General features: G+C 36.1%; 1 protein-coding gene, 1 long non-coding RNA gene and 1 pseudogene across 2 annotated transcripts; all 3 read left to right on the top strand.

Annotated features, from left to right (window-relative positions):
• Positions 1-439: 439 nt before the first annotated feature.
• On the top strand, positions 440-1,042 carry LOC120081110 (uncharacterized; annotated as a pseudogene).
• Positions 1,043-9,557: 8,515 nt separating this feature from the next.
• On the top strand, positions 9,558-11,484 carry LOC150037101 (uncharacterized). Its single transcript, XR_016528714.1, has 2 exons — positions 9,558-9,958; positions 10,676-11,484. It is a non-coding gene; the product is annotated as an uncharacterized LOC150037101 (long non-coding RNA).
• An 11,179-nt stretch (positions 11,485-22,663) lies between these two features.
• On the top strand, positions 22,664-25,210 carry LOC120073873 (thioredoxin domain-containing protein PLP3B). Its single transcript, XM_039026779.2, has 9 exons — positions 22,664-22,927; positions 23,044-23,145; positions 23,603-23,674; positions 23,754-23,801; positions 24,051-24,193; positions 24,280-24,352; positions 24,462-24,523; positions 24,792-24,889; positions 24,972-25,210. Exons 1-9 carry the CDS (start codon positions 22,847-22,849, stop codon positions 25,070-25,072), a joined length of 780 nt encoding a protein of 259 aa, XP_038882707.2. The 5' UTR covers positions 22,664-22,846; the 3' UTR covers positions 25,073-25,210.
• The last annotated feature ends 1,215 nt before the right edge of the window (positions 25,211-26,425 follow it).

Raw genomic sequence — 26,425 nt, forward strand, 5'->3', positions numbered from 1 at the left:
ACACACCCGAGTTAATAGCATTTATGATTGCAATTGATGTGTTTTGTGCTAGTAAGGAAAGTAGCTAAGGGCTGGTTGCGAATAACTATTAGGAAAATGGTTCGTGTTAGGGGAAGAGGCAGTCATAGGGTTACCGGAAGGGGGCGTGTTCCCGTAGAGCAGAATCCGTCAGTTCAGGAGCAAGATCCTCATAATGAGGATCTACAAGTTCAAGATGCACAAGTTCAGGACCCTCTAGTACCAGAGGATTTCTTGCCGCCTAAGAACCTCTCAGGGTCAGGGTGGCCGCGAACCCAGACACAAAGTAGAGCTCAGCACATGGCCATGCCGCCACAGACGCAGCCTACCCCCGTCGCTCCAGCAGAGGTTATCGATTAGGCAGCCACTATTGGGGAAGTAGTTACATCAGTTGTGTTGGATAAGGTAAAGGACATGTTGGATGAACGACTGGCTCAGTTTGCCCAGTTCCATCAGACACCACCACCACAGGATCAGGTGTCGCAAGTCCAGACTCAGAACATGATCCAGCACCAAAGCATGTAAGGCCTTTCGGTGGAGGCCAAACATTTGCGAGATTTTAGGAAGTATAACCCCAACACCTTCAATGGGTCACTAAAGGACCCTACCAACGCAGAATTATGGATATCCTCGATTGAAACGATTTTTGGTTATTTGAAATGCCCAGATGACCAGAAGGTGCAGTGTGTCGTTTTTATGCTTACCGACAAGGCTCAGATCTGGTGGCAATCGGCAAAAAAGATGTTGGGTGTAGGAAGGGATCCAGTGACTTGGGAGCAGTTTAAGGAGCGCTTTTATGCGAAGTACTTCTCGGCCAACCTGAGGTACAATAAGTAGAGGGAGTTCTTGGAGCTGAGGCAGGGACACAGGTCAGTGGAGGAGTATGACCAGGAGTTTGACGCCTTATCCCATTTTGCCCCAGAATTGGTCGCCACGGAAGCCATGAGGGTAGAACGGTTCGTTCAAGGCCTAAAAACAGTATACGAAGTATTGTGTGAGCATTCAAACCAACCACTCATGTTGAGGCACTTCGTCTGCCAACCGAGGTGGACCCACAGTTAGGAGATGAGTTTTCATGAGTATTCGGGGTGGGACCTTCCTCAGGTCAAAAGAGGAAGGCAGATCAGAAGGCTTTCGAGCCACACCCCCATCAGAAGGTTCAAGGTTCAGACAGATCGCTTCGTCATTTTAGGCAGCAGGCTGCCGAGACAGGTGCGGTGGAAAGGATGCGACCGGTGTGTAGCTCATTTGGACGACGTCACTGGGGTTGATATTTGGCAGGCACCGAGGTTTATTTTCATTGCAAGCAGAAGGGGCACTCGGTAGATAGATGTTCTGCTAGAGGCACGTTCGGTCTTGGGAACCAGTTTGTAGGCCGTGATCAAAGGAGTTTGGGTAGGCCTCAACATTAGCAAGGTCGTGTTTGCTCTACCACTCGGCAAGAGGCCGAGAAAAACTGTTGTGACAGGTACACTCCTAATCTTGGGGCATCTTGCGCTAGTATTGTTTGATTCGGGTTCGTCCCATTCATTTATATCATCACTGTTTGTTAAGCATGCCATGTTAGAACTAGAGCCTTTACAATTTATGTTATCGGTTTCCACTCCATCTGGAGAAATTGTGTTAGCAAAGGAGAAGATAAAAGCATGTCAGATTGAAGTAGTGAGTCATACCCTGGATGTGACTTTAGTAGTCTTGGATATGCAGGATTTTGATGTGATTTTGGGCCTGGATTGGCTAGCTGCTAACCATGCCAGTATAGACTGCTCTCACAAGAAGGTGATCTTTAACCCTCTCACGAGAGCCAGCTTTAAATTTAAAGGGGCGGGGACTATGATCCTACCCAAAGTGATTTCTACCATGAAAGCCCAGAAGTTGCTTAACCAGGGTACCTGGAGTATCTTAGCTAGTGTCGTCGACACTAGAGAGCCTGAAGTCCCTTTGACATCAGAGTTAGTAGTACGTGACTACCCGAATGTCTTTCCAAAAGAACTCCCAGGTCTGCCGCCACATCGGGAGATAGACTTTGCTATCGAGTTGGAGCCAGGCACAACTCCTATCTCGAAAGCTCCGTACAGAATGGCCCCAGCAGAACTGAAGGAACTCAAAATTCAGTTGCAAGAGTTGTTGGTTGAGGGTTTCATACGCCCTAGTGTATCCCCTTGGGGTGCGCCGGTGCTGTTTATGAAAAAGAAAGATGGGTCATTACGGCTCTGCATTGACTATAGGGAACTAAACAAGGTGACTATAAAAAAACAAGTATCCGCTTCCCAAGATTGATGATTTGTTTGACCAGTTGCAGGGAGCTATAGTGTTTTCTAAGATTGTTCGGTTGGGGTATCATTAGTTGAGGATAAAGGACAGTGATATTCCCAAGACAGCTTTTCGTTTGAGGTATGGGCATTATGAGTTCGTCGTGATGTCATTTGGGTTGATGAATGCTCTTGCAGTATTCATGGACCTGATGAACAGGGTGTTTAAGGAATTTCTTGACACCTTCATGATAGTCTTCATAGATGACATTTTGGTTTACTCCAAGACAGAGGCGGAGCACGAGGAACATTTGCGAAAGGTTCTAGAGACCTTGAGGGCGCAACAGTTATATGCTAAGTTTTCCAAGTGCGAGTTCTGGTTAAAGCAGGTGTCCTTTCTAGGGCATGTGGTGTCTAAGGAAGGTGTATCTGTTAATCCTGCAAAGATCGAGGCAGTCATGAGTTAGTCTCGTCCTACCACAGTTGGAAAGGTACATAGTTTCTTGGGGTTGGCGGGCTATTATCGTCATTTTGCGAAGGACCTTTCCCGTATAGCCACCCCTCTGACCCGGTTGACCAAAAAAGGAGCTTCCTTTATTTGGAGTAAGGCTTGTGAGGATAGTTTCCAAGATCTCAAGCAAAGGTTGGTTACGGCCCCAATTCTCACCGTACCAGATGGAACAGGTGGTTTTGTTATTTACAGTGACGCCTCCAAGAGAGGTTTGGGGTGCATGTTGATGCAGCAAGGTAAGGTAGTTGCTTATGCCTCCTGCCAGTTAAAGAACCATGAACTGAATTATCCCACACATGATTTAGAGTTGGCAGCTGTTGTTTTTTCTTTAAAAATCTGGAGGCACTACTTGTATGGCGAGAAGATACAGATTTTCACCGACCACAAGAGTTTAAAATACTTCTTCACTCAGAAGGAGTTAAACATGAGGCAACGTAGATGGTTGAAGCTAGTGAAGGATTGTGAGATTCTGTATCACCCAGAAAAGGCAAATGTAGTGGCGGATGCTCTAAGTAGGAAGGTAGCCCATTCAGCAGCCCTTATCACCAAACAGAGTCGTTTATGTAAGGACCTTGAGCGAGTTAAGATAGTAGTGGTGGTAGGGGAAGTATCTGCGAAGTTAGCACAATTGTCAGTACAACCATGTTTAAGGCAGATGGTCATTATTGCTCAACGCAGTGATCTTTACTTAGTTGAAATAGCATAGCAGGTGAAGACAGGACAGGGTGGTGAGTTCTCATTGTCAGCAGATAATGGTCTTACTTTTCGAACACGTTTATGTGTTCCAGCAGATAGTGACCTCAAGAATGATCTGTTATGGGAAGCTTATAACTCCCCATTTTCAATACATCTTGGCAGTACCAAAATGTACCAGGACCTAAAACATTGCTACTGGTGGAATAACATGAAAGTGGAGATAGCAGAGTTTGTCAGTAAGTTCTTGGTGTGTCAGCAGGTATAGGCCCCAAGACAAAAGCCAGCAAGTTTGTTGCAACCTTTGAGCATACCGGAATGGAAGTGGGAGCATGTCTTGATGGACTTCATTGTAGGTTTGCCACGAATGGTGAAGGGTTTTACAGTAATTTAGGTTATAGTGGATAGACTTACCAAGCTGGCACATTTTATTCTAGGGAAGTCTACATATCCAGTGAGTAGGTGGGCCCAGTTGTATATGAAAGAAGTGGTAAGATTGCACGGGGTACCAGTGTCCATCGTGTCTGATAGGGACCCTCGATTTACCTCCAGCTTTTGGAAGAGCCTTCAGGCAGCATTGGGTACACGTTTGGATTTCAGTACGACTTTTCACCCACAAACTGACGGTCAAACTGAGCGTTTGAACCAGACCCTGGAGGATATGTTACGTGCTTGTGCACTAGAGTTTGCAGGGAGTTGGGACTCTCACTTGCATTTGATAGAGTTTGCCTATAATAATAGTTATCACGTAACCATTGGTATGTCACCGTTTGATGCCCTTTATGGGAAGAATTGTAGGTCACCCGTATGCTGGGATGAGGTTGGTGAGCAAAAATTACTAGGACCTGAGTTAGTACAAACCACGAATGAGGCAATACAGAAGATTTGGGCTCGAATGTTGACGGCTCAAAGCAGGCAGAAGAGTTATGCTGACGTTAGGCGTAAGGACCTGGAGTTTGAGGTAGGTGGAAAGGTGTTTCTGAAAGTGGCACCTATGAAGGTAGTGTTGAGATATGGCAAAAGGGATAAGTTGTACCCTCGTTTCATCGGGCCATTTGAGATCTTGGAGCGGGTTGGCTCTGTAGCATACCGACTGGCCTTGCCCCCATCTCTTTCTGCAGTTCACAATGTTTTTCATGTTTTCATGTTGATGAAGTATGTAGCAGACTCATCTCATGTTGTGGATTATAAGCCGTTGCATTTAAATGAGAACCTGAGCTACGAAGAAGAACCCATTCGAATCCTGGCTAGGGAAATGAAAGTTTTGCGCCACAAGAAGATAACTTTGGTGAAGGTTCTTTGGCGAAATCACTAGTTCGAGGAAGCAATGTGGGAGCGAGAGGACGACATGAGGATGCATTATCCCGAGCTTTTTCAAGATTAGAACTTTCGAGGACGAAATTTTTTTAAGGGGAGTAGAATGTAACATCCTGATTTTTATTTTGTAATTAAGTTTTTTTGTTATTGTTGGCTACTTGGATAAATTATATGAGATTTATGTTTTTGGGCTAAGCTAAAATATGATTTAATTATTTGGAATTAATTGAATTTTATTTTGGCTTATTTTGAGAGATTTGGTTATCTATGGAGATAATTAAATGTGTATATTAGATTCTTTTTTTTTAGGAAAAGGAAAAAATATATATAAATATATATATATATATGGAGATAATTAAAGAATTTGTTTTTTTAAAGGAAAAGGAAGAGTTTAATTTGGTTCTTTTTTTTTTCCTTCCAGCCCTAGCCGCCGCAAGCAACCTCACCTCACCTCACCGTGACCTTCTCGCCAGCACCGTCGCAAATAACCTCACCTTGCCGTTCCGTCAACGCCGCGAGCAGTAGCGCCAACCTCGTCGTTCCGTCGATGCTGCAAGTAGCGCCGCCAGCCTCACCGCTATCTCGCCTCTGCCCCAGTCGACCGCTGCTCGCCTCGCCGACGTCAGCCCCGCCGTCCAGTTTCGCTTCTGTCACCGTTCGCCGGCCACTGCCTTTTTGAGATTGGGTAAGTTTGGATTGTTTTGGCAAGGTTTGGTGTTGAGTCTTTTTAAAGTGCCTCTTGGTGTTGGAAACAATTTTAGTGTTACCCATTGTGTTGACTTTCAGGATTTGGATTTCGAGGCATTGCTAACAAAGAAAGGATTATTCTCTTCATCGAAGAGTTTCATTTTGGTAAGTTTTGTGTAAACTGGTTGGTTATTTTTTTGGATTGAGAGTAATAGTGAAAAAAAAAATTATTGATTTTGGAATTAATTCTTGATCAGATTGGCTACTTGAATCAAGTTTTGAAATTTATCTTGCATCAAGCCACAACTTTGGGTTGATTCAAGTTTTCCAAAGGTTTTAAGGAATTATTTGCGTGGACTTTTGTGACCAAGTTGAGGTAAGTGATACTATTACTGGTGCCTTCGTACCAGGCGATCTAGATTAGACCTATCAAGTTACTTGGTTGACTCTAGAGCATGATTTTGTTTGATATTATGTTTTGCTAGTTGCATGGTGGTTGCAAGTATTATGAGCATGTTAAAATTATGATCAGTACTGATATTATGTATGTGATGTATGAATAGACCAGTAGAGCGGTTTATTGTCTTGCCTTGACGTGGTTATTACTATGTTTGACAATGTACCTACGGGCCGCTAGACATGCGTGAACCGACAGGTTAACGTTCATGTTATTACCATGTTTGACGGTGTACCTACGGGCCGCTAGACATGCGTGAGCCGACAGGTTTACGTTCATGTTACTTTTATTTTCATGTTTCATGTTTCATGTTTTGACAGTGTGCCTACGGGTCGCTAGACATGCGTGAACCGACAGGTTAACGTTAATGTTATTATTATGTTTGACGGTATGCCTAGGGGCCGCTAGACATGCTTAGGTCGACGGGTTCACGTTCATGTTATTATCATGTTTGACGGTGTGCCTACAGGCCGCTAGACATGCGTTTCAAGGCAAGATAGTACGTCTTTTGGTTTTCCTTTCGTCATCAAAAACCGATATAACTGCATGAGCCACGAACTATTTTTTTCTTTGCTCATGGATGCATAGTCTGATCCTGGTAATGGGATCACTTACTGAAAATTTTATACTCAACCTTTATCCTTATTTTGTTTTCAGGTAAGGGCAAAGACACTCGGGTGACTGACAAGAGGAATCCGTGACAGTGTCAAAAGAACCAGAATTCGCTTCTGTATTTGACTTTTTATATTTTTGCATGTTTTGTTTTTATCCATTCATGGATTTATCATAATTTAATTAATTAATTTATCTATTTATTTATTCATTTTTTTATAAATTGTTTCTTGTTAAAAAGGATACCCGGGTTGAACAATTTAAGATTTTGAGATATGTTAGAACATTTTTTTATATACTTAATGCAGTTTAAGATTATGATTATTTTCTTTATTTTCTTCAATGAGAATATTTACGCATGCATGCAGTAGCGATTCCTTTTTTAGTAGTCCTAGAAAATGGGGTTGTTACAACTATGACCAAACCCCTCTTGGGCCAAGAGAGGGTGTGATGCCACATTGTTCAAACCCTGGAATCAACCCTTAAGGGAGTAATTTATATACTTATCCAGACATTAGGGAAGAAGTGAATTCCGTCTTGTGTAGTTGTGTTTTCGGTTCCCTAATCGAACGAATCCCTAAAATGGTAAGCTTATTGAGTCGGCGATCTGGCCACTCTCAGCCATACAAATCAAAAGACCGCTTTCATAAGCAGGAGTTCACAACTCACTCAAGATTCAGGTCATGTCACCTATGGTCATCCTAATGAAATGTAAGTATCTATTATGAATGGTGTTATACAATGAGACTAATCATTTCGTGGTCTAGTCTTATACAAATTTCTTTGTATAGAATACCTCTACTCACATGTCTTCACATGAATGATCAGGATCAGATCATTTGTAGCACTTTACAATAATTGTAACATATACAAAATGGATCGTATTCGTAGTGTCACCAAGATAAGGTATCCAACCTTATCCATCTACGGCATATCATTTAAGTTATCACTTAAACACGATCCGCCTATATGTCTCTACAAACATGTTTAAGCTATAGAAGATAACCTTGGATGTTAGTTTATTGGTTTGTGGGTTAATGCTACTAAATTTTGAATAAAACATCTCATATTTTAATTAAATAAATAAAATATTTGTATATTACAATTACAAACTACAGAATCCACGAGATTGAGGACATCAACCTCAACAGATTATGGATTTCAAATTCTGGTCCAAATCAGGGACTGAGAGCACAACAGATAGTATGTTTCTTATAAGATGGACGACAAGTAGATCGACTTTATTGAGATAGATAGTCTCGAGATAGATTTATGAGTTAGTAAGTTTTCTATCTTAGAAACTATCTTCAGGAAAATTGTTATGGATTATGGTGTTTTGTTTTAGACTAACTAATTCTATAGTATCCATGGACTTCGGGAACCTCACTATGAAAGAGATTTCCAGACTCGTTCGTAGCAGGATCTAAATAATGATATGTAATTATTTTAAGATTAAATAGTAATATGATGACTGGCTAAAGTAAGTTTTAAATCCATTGGCAATAGAGAGCAGTATGTCATGTTTCTAATAATATGCGACTGAATTGGACAAAGTTGTTTTTAAGGCATGTAGCTATTAAAAGGGGCATCACAATTGTCACCTAAATTAGAAGCAATTTCCAGTTGACCAAATTTTCTTTGCTATGTATATCGTTATGATGTATATGGGAGTTGCTCTACCGTATGTATGAGAACTTCTCTATGTCAGCATAACCAATCCGAATAGATGTTTTTAGTAAATAAGATCTCTTAGATTCATGACATTTCTTAGAATGACTGTGTTAAAACATGGTTGATTTTCAACTTCTTAAGTATTATAATCGCATATGGAAGGCGTTGTCACACATAATGAAAAGTGTTGCGTACTCAACTAGGGTTCAACATAATTTTTCATTTACAGACTAATGGTCAAACCGAGCACTTGAACCAAATACTAGACGACACGTTACACGCTTGCACATTATATTTTGCAAAAAGTTAGAACTCTAATTTGCGTCTCATGAAGTTCACTATAATAACTGTTACCAGGATACTATAGGCATGGCGCCTTTTAAGGCTTGATATGGAAAAAAGTTACAAGTCTCTTGTTTATTGGGTGAAGTTGGGGAGCAAAAATTATTGGGACTTGAGTTAGTACAGACTAAAAATAAGGTCATTCATAAGATTAGAGCACAAGTGCATATAGCACAGAGTAGATAGAAAAGTTACACTGTTTTGAGGCATAAAGACTTGAAATTTGAGGTGAGTGATAAAGTGTTTTAAAAAATAGCACCTATGAAAGGTGTCTTGAATTTTGGAAGGAAAGAAAAGCTAAGTGCACATTTTATTAAGCCTCTTGAGATCTTAGGAATGATTGGCCCAGTGACTTATCATTTAACTTTTTCATCGTCGCTCTTTTCAATTTTTAATGTCTTCCATGTTTCTATGTGAGGAAGTACATGGCAGATTCATCTCATGTAATAGACTTTGAACCATTAAACTAAATGAGAACCTTAGTTATAAGGAGAAACCTAGGCAAATTCTTGCAAGGGAAGTGAAAACTTTGCGTAATCGGGAGATAGCACTAGTGAAAGTCTATGACAGAGTCATTAATTTGAGGAGACAATATGGGAATGAGAGGACAAGATGAGGACAAAGTACCCAAAGCCAGGATTTGAACTTTCGAGGACAAAAGTTTCTTAAGGAGGAAAGAATGTAACCTCTTGAAATTTCAAATGAATTTAAATTAATTATCTTAAATTAATTGGATTATATTTTCCTTTTCAATTTTGGTTTTTGAAGCTAAACTTAAAGTAATTTGAGAAGATAATTAATTAATTTGATAAAAGATTTAGATTTTGAATTTAAATGTGGAAGATTGAGAAATTAAGGAGGAAAATGAATATTTATAAGTATTGATATGTTGATTATAATTAGTCAAGTTAGGGTTTTGAGTTATGGAGAGGTTATTTATATTAATTTAGCAATTAGGTTAAAAAAAATGTAAAAGGAGGAGAAAAGGATAGTTGCTGCCCCTCTCCACGTATCTACCTGCTTCAGCGTAAGCATGCGACTGCCGCCTCGCTGGCATTCATCTCCGTCTGGCATGACCTGCACAGGGTTGTGTCACATTCTGCTCAGTGCACCACTCATGATTAGCCACCGTTCGTCGACAGTTTGGGTTCTGTCCAAGCGTCATCGTCGATCGTTCACATAGTCCATATGCTCACGCCTCATCGACGCCGTTTCAGATCTATCGTTCGTTGCTGGTTTGTGTTTCATCTAGGTCGTCATTCGCGCATCCATCTGCGCTTCACTGCCTAGCCCACGTGCGTCCAGCCGTAACGCTTCACCGTCAGTCTGGGTGATCCAGTCCCCAGCGTTGTTTGTAGATCACCGCCACCTAATTCGGCCATTAGTCCGCCAATCGTGGTAGCTGTAGATCTGCCCGTAGTGATAAGTTTTAAATCTGGTTCTGGATGTTCTTTTAAAGGGCTTTTGAATATATTCATGGATTGTTTGGCTTCAAATTGCTGTTACCCACTAAGTGTTGAGTGCAAAATTAATTTTCCCATAATGTTTGTCGGTAGATTCAAGTTCCTATAGGGGGTCGTTGGCGTGTTGTTCAGCAAAGTTCAAAGTGTTTCCAGCGACCTTTTGGTAATGTTTAAGGTTTCTAATTCATTTAGATTGATTCAAGGGTGGTTTTTGCATAGTTTGAAAGTATGGTTAGGATTGAAATTTTGAAGCGGATTTGGAACAAGTCACACTTTGGGTAAGTGTTTGGAGTTATTTGGAATAAATTTAGATTGGGAACTAGGACTTAATATTTGGACTCAATTTTGGTTCTTGTTTAGGGTTTGGGTTCAGATTTGTCTAGTCCAAAATGGACTAATTTGCTTGATTACCGAAAGTTTCCAAGTAAGTGGTTTACTACTGGTTCGTCCTCGAACTAGACTCCCTAACTAAGTTGATGCTAAGATCGTGTATACACGTGAAAACATGATCTTATCATGGTGGAATGATTTGCTATGATTTACTAATGGATGGACTGTTGAGGGTGTTTGTTAGTTCTCAAAAAGATCTATTATTCCTAACTTAATTATGACTCGTTATCAGATTTTACATGTTTATTTCTCTATTTTGTAGGTGTTGAGCAATCTTGAGGTGAAATTGGCGATTTGGAGCCAAACAAGGTTAAATTGAAGCAATTAGGAGTTGATTTAAGCATCCGGACTTCAAAGGAGTTGAGATAGCCAAATTACCATATCGGAGTACCATCAAGTCAAATTCCACCAAGAAAACAAGCATTGAGCATCAAGGAAGTGAGCAGCAAGTATCGAGTAAAAGTAGCAAGTATCAAGTATCTAACAGAACACTCAGTGTCACAACGCTCTTCACAAGCCTTGGTCCAACGTTCACTCGACGCTGGAAGGTAGTAGCATTAAGTGCAGGGCATCATTGTAAAGCTGCCCCAAGCGTCGTGACGCTCCAGAATTGAATCATCGCCAGCGTTGCAACACACCTCGATGCTCGATCCTCAAAGCTGTAAGGCATTGCACTTAGCATTGCTACGCCCCCTTCAAGCATTGCGACGCTGCATGCAACCTATAAATGAGGTGTTGGTGTTCAACATTAGAGGCACGTAGAAAAAAAAAAAAGAGTTATACGGCCCTTTTGAACACATTCTTCTTCCAAATAGAGCGAATTCCGAGAGTTTAGTTCAGTTTTAAGAGCCATTGAATTGAAATCTCTGATCGATCATTGTCAAAGTCAGCCTCGACTTATTCATTTGATCATTGTAATTCCAATATGCCTTTTAGAGGCTAGGTAATTTTCTTGAGATAGTTTGTATATCTTAATTCTTGAAGTTATTATTTAATTTATTCAATTGTTGTGAACCCTTCGGGTGGATTTGATTTATTAATAATAGAAATTTCATGAATTTTTCTGACAAACTAATTTATTGAATTTCTTGCATGCAAAATCATTCTAGCCTATGCATAGTTGAGTGTTTAAGTCCTAAGTATTAGGATAACATGTTTAAGGTCTGGAATTTTTCTGGGCAGATTCATGTATGCCCTAGTATAATCGTTCCCAAATAAATCATGCTATAAGATGTAGCTATCCGGCTTGTAGTGTGTCTCGAAAATTGAACCTTTAGTTTTAATTCGTACGTCGCTGAGAAGGAAAAATTTTAAACTGAATTAGGGTTGATTTAGATTGTTATCAAAATTGACTAATTGGGTTATTAGAATTTCTAATAGATTGAAGGGTTCACATAATTGAAGAAATTAACTTCTATCTAATGATAGAAAATAAAAAGCATTCAAACTAATCCAAGATTTTTCATTAAATTGATTCAATCCTCTTTTCTGCGCTAACTCTTATTTATTCTTCTCTATTGGTTTTTAATTTATTTTGTTACTAAAATCAAGAATCATTACAACCCCTCTTTTTACTTGGAATTCATTAATTGGTCTAATTTCATTCAACAATCTCCTTGTAGATTCAACTCCGATCTTACCACTTTGCTACATTTGTAGTATAAGTCTTGAATCAGTAAAAATAAATTATCTTTGCTCGGGCCAGGGGCGGTCACAACATGCTAGTCTCGGAGTTCGAACAGTGTTCCAGAAACCTATGAATTATGCACATGTTTATGGTTTGATATGAAATTTGGATGTTGTATGTGATGGTTTGTGAGATGACGGTATGTGCAAGCGCACACAATCGAAGTAATAAATCAAAATAGGGTATCGTCCTCAGGGATTGACATGAGCAAAATTTTCCTAACTTAGTTATCACAATTCTTCGTCAATTTTATCCAGGAAACTAAAAGATGATTTTTATCTATAACTATGGATAAAAAAAAAATTGGTCACACACAAGAGCAATTTAGAGCAAAACAATTCTAAGGTGTTGTTTCATTTAGGGAATACAATGAATATGACATGCAATTGATTGAAATTGATAGATTGAGGCTAGAATCTCTAAAATCAGGAAATCCTCTCTTGAGCTCAAACCATCCTAATAACTATCCATTGACCCGAGTCTCTTCTATCGTTTGAATAGTTACAACATTAAGACCCTTCAATCGCACCCCTTATTATTCTAAATTCACTCTGGTGCAATTTCGAATAACAATCTAAATTATTGGATCCAACAAATTATCTCTCGAGACATCTAATTAACTTGAGTTCATTCAATTAATGGCCAATTAATCAAAAGCATTAAGCACAAACAATTTAGAAATCTTGGCTAAATCAATCAATTGTAAATTCAAATACTCAAAGTAACATCCCTAAAATCCACAAACATTCTAGAATAAAAGAGTGTAGCCATGTATGATTCCGATAACAGTACTCAATAAATAAACGATCAATATGGCAGAAAATAAATTAATGAAGAAGAACGATCTCTCATCAATAGGTTAGAATCCCAATCACGATCTTTTTGACTCTATCCATGAATACCGGATTTTTCTTCGACAAAACTGCACGATCACGATCAATCCAGAAACGCTTTCAAATCAACTTTCAATCGAAATCTCGAGTCTTCAACAGAAAAACTATCAAAATTACTCTGTTTCGACTCTTGTACGGACTAGAATTTAGTTAAAATCTATCAAAGTCAACTCACTTTTTCTCCTCCTCCTCTCTTTTTCCGACCTGACGGTGCAACACTGTTATTAATCAAATGCTCATAGCATTGCAACGCTGCCGTCATGCCAACCGTGCATCAAAGTCGTAACATTGCAGTAGCGTTGCAACGCCACCCTGTTTCCAATTGATCTAGGGTCTACAGCGTCAGGGAGCAGCGTTACAACGTTCTTCCAACACTGGCTCCCCCAAATTGCCTTCCAAATTTGTCTCTTTTCTTGATCTTAGGTCTTCGTTTCTTCCTATTTTCATAGCCAACTCGTAATTGCTCAAAATTGGAATTTTGCCTCTTTTTTTTTATCATTTTCACACAAATTGCTACTGATGCTTAGTTTTTGAAATTACTCAATAGACCACGTCAAACAAAACAAAACTAGCAATATTAGTTCTAAATTTGAAGGTAATAAAAGCACTTTTTAGATGCTTTTCACCACCCCAAACTTAAAACTTTGCTAGTTCAGAGCAAAGAAAAGAAAGAAACACAAAGTAGGAGAAATAATGAATATTGAAATGAAAAGGTTCAAGGCATGCATTTTCTTATTCTGATTTCATCAGCTTCTCAACATATACAACACTCATCCACAGAAAAGTTCAAACACATCCTAATCGCTGAGAGTTTCTAAAGCCAAAATTTTTTATCCTCTGTGTGTGTGTGATTCTTCCTTTAATTCAAAACTCAAAAACTGACTTAAGATTTAATTAAGCTTCATCAGTATTCCCCCTAATCTAGCTCAAGCACCAATCATCGAGTATCACCATACTCAAGGAAGTAATATGTCCACTAAGGTCCTTATCTCTCTCTCTTTTTTTTTTCTTTTTTTTCTTTTTTTTTTTTTTTTTTTTTTTTACAGAAAAATGGCCCTAAACTTGCATCATTTTACCTAGAGGCACTAGCTTTCACACATCCACTACAGGGAACCATACCTAGTCAATTCCTAGGTGTCCTAATTGATCACAGCAAAGGCAGCTCTTTTTACCCCATCTATGCATATACATTACAAGTTTACAATAATAAAAAGATATTTCTTTTAAGCACATGAGTGACTATATATATAATCTTCAATGGCAATAATAATATTCTTTTCTTTCCTCTTAGTCTAACATTACAACCCCTTATGCAAGACACTCTCTAACTAGTGGGGCCTTTCGAGGTGACAACCAAATTGACTTAAATTAATGCTTTGTTCAGTTAGAGGTTGTAAAGTAAAGTGGTTCGTGCTCAAAATAACAGATGATACAAAGAGGGATTCAGAACAAAGAACACTCGAGACAGGACTATGTTATCCAATTTCTACTTCAAAGCATGGCATACATCACAAGTGACTCATCAACCATCATAGTAAAAGAAAGCAACCAAAGAACACAATTCAATCAGTCTCAACATTCTTCCTAGCTAAAATCAACTATTTTTCAAAATTTTCAAAATCTTTCAATTTTTCCTCAAAATAAATAATAACATACATAAAACAATCAACTCCAAACAACATGCATAAAAGCACAAGATTCAAGCACAAAGTACGCCTCCTACCCCAAACTTAAAAAGATGCATTGTCCCTAATGCATAACATCTAAAACAATCACACAATAGATGAGTGATACAAGGCTGGGTAATGAGCAGGGTTTCACGAATTTGGATGGCGAACTGGTGCTTGAAAATACTTGAGCATCATCTCTAACCTGAGGATCAAAACAAAATAATCGTGAGGTGGCTCTCTATCTTAAAAAAAACAAATAGTCAAATAACAAATGAAATAAAACTAAAATAAAACTGGAACACTTGGGTTGCCTCCCAAGAAGCGCTTAGTTTAACGTCTTTAGCTAGAACAGGTCTCCAATTCAGACACTCTTTCAAAGTGGCTTCATCATTCCACATCTGAAATATATAATTTTCTCCTGCATTCCCATAAAATATTGGTTGCAGAACAGTTATCAGAAAAAGCATAATCTTCTCTTCCTTCGTCCACCAGTTCAATATCCCCCTTGTGAATATAATCCAGAAAATTTACTGTACCTTCCTTTGGAGATTGTTCAGGACAACTTACCTTTTCCTTGCCCTTTCCTTTACCAAGAAATTGTTCAAAATGTTTCCCATCTACTTTGTTGGTCTCTTGACACAAACTTATAGGCTCATTAGGTTTGGAAGAATGAAAGATGTTGAATTTTACCTCTTCATCGTTTACCCTAAGTGTAAGCTTGCCATCATAAACATCAATTAAAGCTCTGCTTGTGGCTAGGAATGGTCATCCAATGATGATGGGAATTTCTACATCTTCTTCCATGTCTAGGACCACAAAATCTATTGGGAAGATGAAATCACCGACTTTAACCAGAATATCCTCTACTACACCACAAGGGTAAGTAAGGAAATGATCTGCCAACTGTAATGAGATCGTCATTAGTTGTACCTCTCATGTATCCAGTTTCTTGTACAAAGATAAAGACATCAGATTAATTAAGGCTTCTAAATCACATAAAGCTTTGTTTACCATTAGATTCCCTATAGTGTAGGGAATTGTAAAACTCCCAGAATCCTTCAATTTTTGCACAGTAGCTTCTTTTGCAATATAGCACTGCATTCCTCATTTAAGCTAACCGTCTCATACTTTTCAAACTTCTTCTTTGAAAACAACATTTCCTTCATGAACTTCACATAGTTTGGCATTTTTTCCAATGCATCTGCAAAAGGAATATTTATGTGAAACTTCTTAAAAATATAAAAAAAAATTTAACAAACTGATCATTCAATTTCTTTTTCTGAAAGCGTTGAGGATAAGGGGTTTTATTCAATACGGCAGGTGAAAGTTTAGAATTACTTCCTGATTTGGATGATACGGGAACATCACCCTTTTTCCCTTGCTTCGCATTACCAGCTGAAGGACTCAATACCACCTGTTCCTCTGTCTGGTCTATCGGAGGATGCACAATATTTTTCCCACTTCTCAAAGTTATTGCTCTGCACTCTTCCATTGGGTTTTTCTTCATATAGCTAGGGAAAGCTCCTTTGTTTATAATATTCAATGTAGCAGCAATCTGACTAACCTGAACCTTAAGATTCTGGATAGCTTTCCCATGACTCGTTACTGTGCTCTCCAAGAAATTGGTTCTGCTCATTGACTTCTTTATAAAATCCCTAAGCAAAGCCTCCACAGATGGTTTCTTTTTAAGAAAAACCTGGAGGTGCTTGCAAAACATTTTTATTGTTAGCATATGAAAAATTCTCATGATTACGCAAACCTGGGTGATAATGAGTGGGTTGGTTCATCTGGTAAGAAGTTTGATGGGCTATTTGAAATTGGTTCGCTTGGCGTACATGATGTAAGTGCATTACAAGCTGTCATTGATGGTTGAGTACTTGTGGAAAAAAGATTAATGGTAGTAGTCAAAGTAGCCATTTACGCCTTTAAAGCATTTTCCTCATCTAGTTCATAAATTCTAGCCACTCTAAATAAAGATCGTTCTGAGGCCAATTATAGCTCGTGGCAGCCATGTCCTCTAATAATGCCTGAGCAGCATCAGCAATCTTTGCAAAAATTGAGCCTCCTGTAGTAGCATCCAAGATGGATTTTGTTGTACTGGTCAACCCATTGTAGAACAACTGGCAGTAAGGGTATCCATGCTGGGGGCACTTCTGCAATAACTCCTTATAGCACTTCCATGTCTTGAATAACTGTCTATCCTCTCTCTGCCTAAATGCACCAATTTCTATTCTCAATCTGCTCATTTTCACAGGGGGGAAAAATTTGTTCAGAAAGGCTTGGGCCAACTCATCCCATGTTGTTATGCTTCCCGTTGCAAGTGACTCCAACCGGTCCTCAACCTTGTCCTGCACAGAAAAAGGAAACAATCTCAGTTTAATGGTATCAAAAGAGACTCCATTTGTTTTTATCGTCCTGCTAATTTCCAGGAAAGAGCGGATATTCTTATGTGGATCTTCATGTGGAGTTCCTCTGAATGCAAGGTCTTGTGCCATCTGAATTATACCCAGTTTTAACTCAAAACTATTGGCATTAATTGGGGCTCAGCAATGTCCGTCTGGGTTGTAGGGACATTTGGTTGGAAATAATCTTTGATAGTTCTAATAGCTCCCCCTGGTTTCCCATAGTGTTGAACTCAACTCTCTTATTCCTTCTTGATCTCCTCAAAATCCATTCAAGTTACGGATCACAAGGAACAAGTTCAACCTATTGACTTCTTCATATACACAAGATTCTACAACAACTACAAAAACAAAAACAAAACAAAAAAACAAAACAAAACAAAAATGCCTAAATCAAGATCAACTCAGTCTTTAGCAAGCTTGGGAAAAATTTTTGTGCCATTCCCTGGCAGCGATGCCAAAAACTTGACGGTATGCGCAAGCGCACGCAATCAAAGTACTAAATCCCAAATAAGGTATTGTCCTCAAGGATCAGCGTAAGCAAAATTTTCCTAACTTAGCTATCACAATTCTTCGTCAATTTTATCCAGGCAACCAAAAGATGATTTTTATCTATAACTACGAATAACAAAAATTCAGTCACACGAACAATTTAGAGAAAAACAATTCCAAGGTGTTGTTTCATTTAGGGAATACAATGAATATGACATGCAATTGATTGAAATTGATAGATTGAGGCTAGAATTTCTAAAATTAGGAAATCCTCTCTTGAGTTCAAACCATCCTAATAACTACTCATTGACCAGAATTTCTTCTGTTGCTTGAATAGTTAAAGCATTAAGACCCTTCAATCGCACGCCTTCTTATTCTAAATTGACTCTCATACAATTTTGCATAACAATCTAAATTATTGGGTCCAGCAAATCAAATTCTCTCTCAAGACATCTAATTAACTTAAGTTCATTCAATTAATGGTCAGTTAATCAAAAACATTAAGCACAAACAATTTAGAAATCTATGCAAAATCAATCAATTGTAAATTCAAATACTTAAAGTAACATCCCTAAAATCCACAAACACCCTAGAATATAAGAGTTTAGCTACACATGATTCTGGTAATAGTATTCAACAAACAAACAATCATTATGGTGGAAACTAAATTAATAAATAAGAACGATCTCCCCTCAATAGGTTCGGATCCCAATCACAATCTTCTTGACTCTCACTACGAATACCGAATTGTTCTTCAACAAAACTACATGATCACGATCAATCCAGAAACACTCTCAGATCAACTCTCAAGCAAAATCTCAAGTCTTCAACTAAAAATGATCAGAATTGCTCTGCTTCAGTTCTTGTATGGACTAAAATTTAGATAAAATCTATCAAAGTTGGCTCACTTTTTCTCCTCCTCCTCTCTTTACTATGCTCGCAGCATTGCAACGCTGCAAACTAGAATTGCAACACTGGAGTCATGCCAGTCGCACGTCAAAGTCGTAGCGTTGCAACGTTACAAGTAGCATTGCAATGATGCCCTGTTTCCAATTGGTCTCGGGTCTGCAGCGTCAGGGAGCAGCATTGCAATGTTCTTCCAACGTTGGCTCCCTCGAATTGCCTTCCAAATTTGACTCTTTTCTTGATCTTGGGTCCTTCGTTTATTCCTATTTCCATAGCCAATCCGTAATTACTTAGACTTGGAGTTTTGCCCCGGGTTTTTTTATCATTTTCGTACAAATTGCTTTTGATGCTTAGTTTTCTGAAATTACTCAATAAACCACGTCAAACTAAACAAAACTAGCAATATTAGTTATAAATTTGAAGATAATAAAAGCACTTTTTAGATGGTTTTCATGACAACCCGTACGGATGCAACATCGTTTCCCAATTTCAAATTTACACAGTGAATTAAAATTCATAAACCTAATTATGCATTCTAAACATAAAATTACAGCATGCTTAGATAAAAAAAAATTCAAAGAAGGAATTTGAGGTTTGGATTACTAACCTTTGAAGACAATGAAATCTTCACGAGTTCCTTCTCCAATTGGTCTCGAACACTTTTTGAATCTCCTTAGATCACGAACTCTCAAAGATAAACAGCAAAACCGAAACAAATTGTTGGGCATCACCACAAGATAATCCTCTATTCTCCTTTGGGTATGAAATTACCGGAGTTTTGTGGGCTCTGTTGATTTTGGGAGAAGGAAAAAGATTTTTTTTCTTTTTTCCTTTTTTTTTTTTTAGAGAGAGCAACTTTCGTGAGAATACTAAGACCTTCTATATTTTGGGAGAAGAAAAAGCACGTTCTTAAAAAATCAATTCCCACTCACGATCTTCATTGAGACAAAAATAGGGAGGAAGTTAGAAATAACTCCCTCCATTTAAATTTCAAATAATTTCAAATTAATTTTAATTTATTTAATATATAATTTTACATTAACCACCCTCATATATAACATATATATTATATTAAGTATTATATCTAATATAACATATAACCTATAGTTTACTATACCAAATATAATATAACCTATAGTTTGAATTCTCTCAATAATATATAAAAATTAATATAAATCAATTTTATATTAAATATATGAATCTAATTCATAATATTCAAATATTTTTATCCTCTCAAATAAACTTTGTATTATAATATATCAAATACATTATATTAATTATATCACATATAATTAATTTAAATTAATTATATCATATATAACTAATCCCTCAATTAATTTGAAAAATTCAAATTAATTCAAAATTAATTCTCAATAATCCGTGTTGAAATACGAAGGAGACCTTATGAACCTAAAATTAAAGCTCCAATGGTACTTGGATAATCAATTAAACTTCTTTAATTAAATTACCCAACTTCCATTAACTATCAGCCGCTTCACTAAAGGCTGAGTCAAAATTACTATTTTACTCCTGTAGTTACATCTAACTTCTTAAGTATCATTGATCACTCTAATGAACGATAGGTCATAATCTAACTATGACCAAACCCCTCTCGGGCCAAGAGATGGTGTGACACCACATTGTTCAAACCCTGGAATTAGTCCTTAAGGGAGCAATTTATCTACTTACCCCGATAATAGAGAATGAGTGAATTCTATCTTGTATAACTATGTTCCTAGCTCCCTAATTAGACAAATTCCTAAAATGGTAGACATATAGGTTAATGCTACTAAATGTCGAAAAAAATACCTCAGATTTTATTAAATAAATAAACTGTTTGTACAATACAATTATAAACTATAGGACCCATGAAATTTAGGGCATCAACCCCAACAATACCAACAGTATGTTACATGTTGGATTGATGGTGACTGTTAGCACTCCTATTAGGTAGTGCACTCGATAGAAAGAATAGAAAATTCACCTAATGGGCCCAGTAGTGGGTCACTGAGTGTAAATACTCACCCTTTCTTATGAAATGTTTTTCAAGTAAGGGCCAGGATAGATTGACAATGACAAGGAGAATCCGTAACCGTGCCATTGAGACTAGACAGAAGCTTCTGCTTATGTTTTCATGTTGAAACGAGTCTTGGTATTTGAAATTCTATAACTTTTTATGCTAAACTTTCAAGTTCTTAATTGCTTTCCATTTTTAAACTTATGTTTTTAGGGAGACCCCAAACATGATTTAAGTTGTTTAGTGAAATTTTATTAATTTTATTTGACATATGAAATCATTTTATTTTTATTCGAATAAAGAGTTGAAATTTTTTATCTAAGGTCTATGCATGCATGTAGTAACGTCTTGTTAGTAAACATTGAAAAGTTGGATCGTTACATTTCGCATACAAACTTTAACAAAATAAACATTTACACAAAAATAAGTTGAAAGATTTAAACAATCAACCTACTTTACCAATGATATTTCATAAATAGCTTAAACTTAAACAATATTTCATAACTAGATTTCTACAAATTTTTTGGACAAATGTAATCTTGTAGTACATTCTCTCTCTTATTTAATTCTTGTAGTATTTTATAATTAAAATACTAAAATAAATCAAAATGAATTTAATCTTTATTATTCAAAGAATTTTTTATTTTTATTAATCATTGATTACAAAATATATCATCACTAATGTGTATTTAACAAATATGTTATATATCCTAAATCTTAGGATGTTATTAATTATATTCCCAAATTTATTCAATTACTATGAAACTTCTTCAATTAAGGTGAAAATTGCAACTACCATACTTTAAGGATGAATTTTGCAATTTGAACTAGCATTATTATTATATAATATGAGGTATATATTTGTAAAATGACTAAATATACATGGATAGATATGACAAAGTAAATGGAATGTATATCTTAATAGAAATGAGACCAAAATTATAATATAGGGTATAGTATATAACAACCTTAAATCTATTGTTGTTCTAAATATACTAGGGAAAAAATAAAATCTCCTAATTTAACGGAAATGTAAATTTCCTTTTAAAAATGTTGGAAAAAAACTATTTAAGGCACAAGATTTATATGTCTTTTTTATTTTCTTAATAAAAAGGCTAGAAATTTGGGGGTATTATGGACTTTTGAGCTTGATTTTTATATAATATGGTAACATATTATGCTATTCGTGAAAAAATGGTGGATTTAAGTCATTTTTATAATTTGGTCTATTTAATTAGATTATTAGTATAGAAAGTTCAAATAAGTTTAACTAATACACAAATTTAAAATTAAACATTGAATAACATTTCAAAAATTTATAATTTTTTATACAAAAAAGCTAACATTCTTTTTCTCTTTAGAAATTACATATTTTACATCGTTCATTTTTTTTTTGTAACATTACCTCAATTGAAAAAAGATTAAATGCATATGAGAAATTATGCTAACTATATTTGAACAGAGAAGTTGTTATAAAGTTAAAATTGTAACACTTCTTAAATTTTAAAGTTAAAATTGCAATACTTATTTAAATTTAGAATTGAAATTCATAGATTTGAAAATTTAGTACTATCACAAGTTTTAGGGTCTAAATTGATTTCCCCCTATAACTAAAGTGCAAAATAAAAATATAAAATTCATACATCCTTCCGTTATCCGTCAACGAGGACTAAAATATCAATGTCGATGTCGATATTGAGAGTTCAATTTTATGAATATATCAACAAATATATTGATAAAATATTGATATCAATAAATATTCATATATGTAAAAGTATTTATAATAATTATTTAAATTAGTAATTAAATTTTTAGTAAAAAACTAAGTCATGAACATTGCAACTAACCTTTTGAATTTTAGTATTTATGTTCAACATTTTCATTCCAAAGTACTACTGCATCCTCTTGTTGTAGAAAAAAAAACCTCGATGACAAACTCCAATTGCAAATTTGCATTGCTCTAGCACCCTCAATCAATTCTTTGGACCCGTTTGAATTGATTAGATATAAAAATAAAAACCATTTTAATTTAAACTCTTTTAATAAAAAAACGTTTATAATGAATTTTGTATTTAAAAACTATTTTACATAATTATCAAACATTTTGACTTTTTCTAAAATATCTTATTTTAAAATTAAACAATTAAAAAATTAATCCAAACACACCTTTCCTAGATGTCTTCATGGATTATCCTTCCTCTCAGGCTAAAATCGTAGCCCAATCGAATTTTTTATTTTAAATCCCAAACCAAAAAACGGAACCAATCGATTCTATTCTTGGTTGAACATCGGCTTGGTTCTGTGTTAAATAATCGAAGTTATTGGTTCGATCTCGAGTTGAACCAAAACGGGAAAAAACCGAACCGATGTGCACCCTATTGTCGGATTGCCCTCGACCGGAATCCACAAACATCCTTTCAGTTACTTCTTCACACACGAAGAGCGTAGTAAGCGTCAGATCTCGTGGAATCAATTTTTTTTTTCTTCTTTTTGTCAATTCTGATCATTATAAAGCTTTTGCGTTCCCTCTAATCGTTTTTTGTTCTTGTTTAATCTTTTCCAGACACAGAGTTGTTTAAAGATGGACCCGAACTCCGTTAAGTCGACCCTTTCCAATTTAGCATTTGGAAATGTAATGGCCGCTGCTGCTCGTGATTATCAAAAGGTATTTGTACCATTGAATCCCCCCTTGCAAGGTTTCTATATTCTGATCTATTTTTCCAGCAATCATATTGAAATATGGATGGAGATCTGGTTATATATTTATGTGTGATTCTTGTTTTGGATATCGTTATATTAACATATAATCTGTAACTTTAGCTTCAGTCTAATAAAATCTCTGCAGGCTAGACATATCATCTGTATTGAAAATCAGTTAATTCTTCTTAGATTTGGGTTTTCCTTTTCCTCCTTTTACATGAATCTGGAAACGTTATTACCCTTGGATCTCAATCCCCCACTTTTTTTTTTTGTCTTAAAATATTTTAGTAAATGATGCTTCTTTCAGAAAAGTGTGCATTCAGGACATTGGTATTTCTAATAAGTAATTGGGAATCGTTGAGAGCCATGGAGTGGGGTTGCAGTTTTTACTGGTTTCATGAATATGTTTATCGACTTTACAGGAATTGCTTGCTCAAGAGAAGGCTCAGACGAGTTCTAAAAACGAGGAAGTTGACCTTGACGAGTTGATGGATGTAGGTTTAATGATTGGGGTCCTTCCACACTGCTTACTTATGCTCGTGATTTTCACTAATGTTTGCTTACCTGGGTCAGGATCCAGAGCTGGAAAAATTGCATGCAGATAGAATTGCAGCCCTCAAGGTCTGAGCTTTTGTGTAATTGTTTATATATGTTCCGTTGCTATCACCATCTGCAGTTCGCAGTACTCCATGGGCCGCCAATGTTTTTCTAGTTTAAGCTCTCATTAACATGGAACTTGAGACTTCAATTCAAGTGTTCCAATTACCAAACCCTCTGCCTTTTATGAAAAACATGATTCATTGTTATTTTCAGTTTGGTGTCAACTTTCCCTAATAGGTCATGCATTTACATTATTATTTGTTTGAGCAGAAAGAAGCTGAGAAGAGAGAAGCAATGAAGAGGCAAGGGCATGGGGAATACAGAGAAATAACTGAGGGAGACTTTTTGGGAGAAGTCACCGGGAGTGAAAAAGTGATTTGCCACTTCTATCATCATGAATTCTATCGGTGCAAGTAATCTTTTAATTTGAAATAACTTACTAATCCAAACAATGTGCTTGTATATTGTAAAAGTCTCTTAGTGGATCTTTCTTTCTTAGGATTATGGATAAGCATTTGAAGACTCTTGCACCAAAACATTTAGACACAAAATTCATCAAGCTGGATGCTGAGGTTTGTATAACTCGTTTATTTTAACAGCAATATCTGCTCATTTTGAAACATTTGTTGTGAAAATCTGTCCGGGTGAAGAACTTGTGGGGGCTAATTATCAAACTTGCAGAATGCACCCTTCTTTGTAACCAAACTTGGAGTCAAGACTTTGCCTTGTGTTGTTCTGTTCAGGTACAACAACATCATTTCCTTGCCCCATTGATTATTGTAGTCATACCTTTGTAGTTAGTGAAAGGCATATATACGTAGGGCACTCTATTGGTTGTTAATAAGTCAGGAGAATAGGGAAATAATGTTAAAGACATCCCTGGATACTTGGATAGTGATAACGTGGCTCAATTAGTTTTAGAGAGCTAAAAAACTTTTGTTTATATTAAGTCAAGCCCGTGTTGGTTTGTGTGTGCAAATCTGCTTTGAAGACATTGATTCTTGGTTGCAGGAAAGGCATTGCTACAGATAGGCTTATTGGGTTCCATGATTTAGGTGGAAAAGATGATTTCAGTACAAAGACATTAGAAATTTTATTGACAAAAAAAGGTGATGTTTCTACTAGGTGTGTTATATTAACTCTCAATTATGTCATTGCGCTGCGTTGTCTGACTGAAGACGCAATATACAGGTATCATAAGTGAGAAAAAAGATGAAGAGGAAGACGAGTACGATGAAAGTAGGCGAAAGGCAGTAAGATCTTCTACCAACGTTGATTCTGACTCGGATTAAGGAACAGAGTTTTCTTTCTCCATTGAATTACAAAGATATGTATAGATATTAATGTTCTGTCAACATGTTGAGTGTTTTTGTAATTGAACCCCAAACTAAACATAGTTTACAAGCTACTGACATTAAAGTTAAACAAAACATGATAATCTTAATGTCGTAGATAAATCATTAACATTAGTTCTCGATTAAATCTTCAATTAACTAATTAATTTAAGGTATGCTAAGAAATAGACTACATAAAATTGATGACAAGAAATAGACACTAAAATTGAAGTGTATTGGAATAGGATCAATCAAAGAGTCTTAATGGTGCTTCGATATTAAGAATGCATAACGTTGAATTAAAAGGAGGATAACTTGCTTAATTATCTTGGAATATTATTTTAATTCGAGTTATACTTTTAAATCTTTGTAGTCCTCTTAAATAACAACATTGTTATTAACTGCAAATTTGTAGTTTCTTTTAGGAGCAACAAATGATAATGATTTTTCCTTGCAGAATATTACATTTGACAACAGGAACAAAAAATATAACTGTAATGTGTTTTATTCTATCAAATTATTGTCAACAATATGCAAAAGGAAATTATTACTGTTTGTGGTGTTGCAATAAATAGCATTTCTTATTAGAAGAGAGGTTGGCTTCGCATGTGATACTCGAATATTTACTCTAATTCTATCCAAATTATACGTTAAAAGAATTGTAAAATGAAATACTTGAGAGGACATTTTTTTATATATAAATGTAATTATTATTCAGAAACCATTCGAGGACAGAAATTTTATTGGATCCGTTGAAGAATTGAATTTGAACTTAGTTTTTTCTTTTGATAAGAATAACTAAAACTAACTTCATTTATGACATATTTTGTTTTTAAAGACTCGTGAAGTCATAAATAATACGTCAATAAATAAATATTTAACAAACATTCGATATAATTTGATTTTTCTTTTGAGGAAGGAAAAAAAAAAACCCGAATAGAATTTAATTTCAAAAGCTATCTAAATGAAATTTAAATTTCGAAACACTATATTCTAAAAGAATTTGTATCTTCATCATTCATAAATATTATCCAAGAACTTAAAAAGTACCGTAAAAGTAAAGTTCTCAAGTTATGAGACAAAAAAAGGGATAATAATGTAGAAGGGCTCTATATTTCATTAGTGTCCCAAGTTTTTAATGTCTTTAGGTAGAATTCTTATTTTCACAAATATTAGGTCCGGTTACGTTCTTGTCCCCAAATCATTTTTTTTACAAAAAAAAAAAAAAAAAAAAAAACTAAAAGGTCCAATTAAATTTCTCCCTCCTCATTCATCTATATTAATAAATGTGTTTCCCAATAAATCATAAAA

Source organism: Benincasa hispida, chromosome 3, assembly GCF_027475165.1.
Source record: "Benincasa hispida cultivar pf3 chromosome 3, pf3_genome.v1.1, whole genome shotgun sequence".
In the NCBI taxonomy this organism is placed as follows: Eukaryota; Viridiplantae; Streptophyta; class Magnoliopsida; order Cucurbitales; family Cucurbitaceae; genus Benincasa; species Benincasa hispida.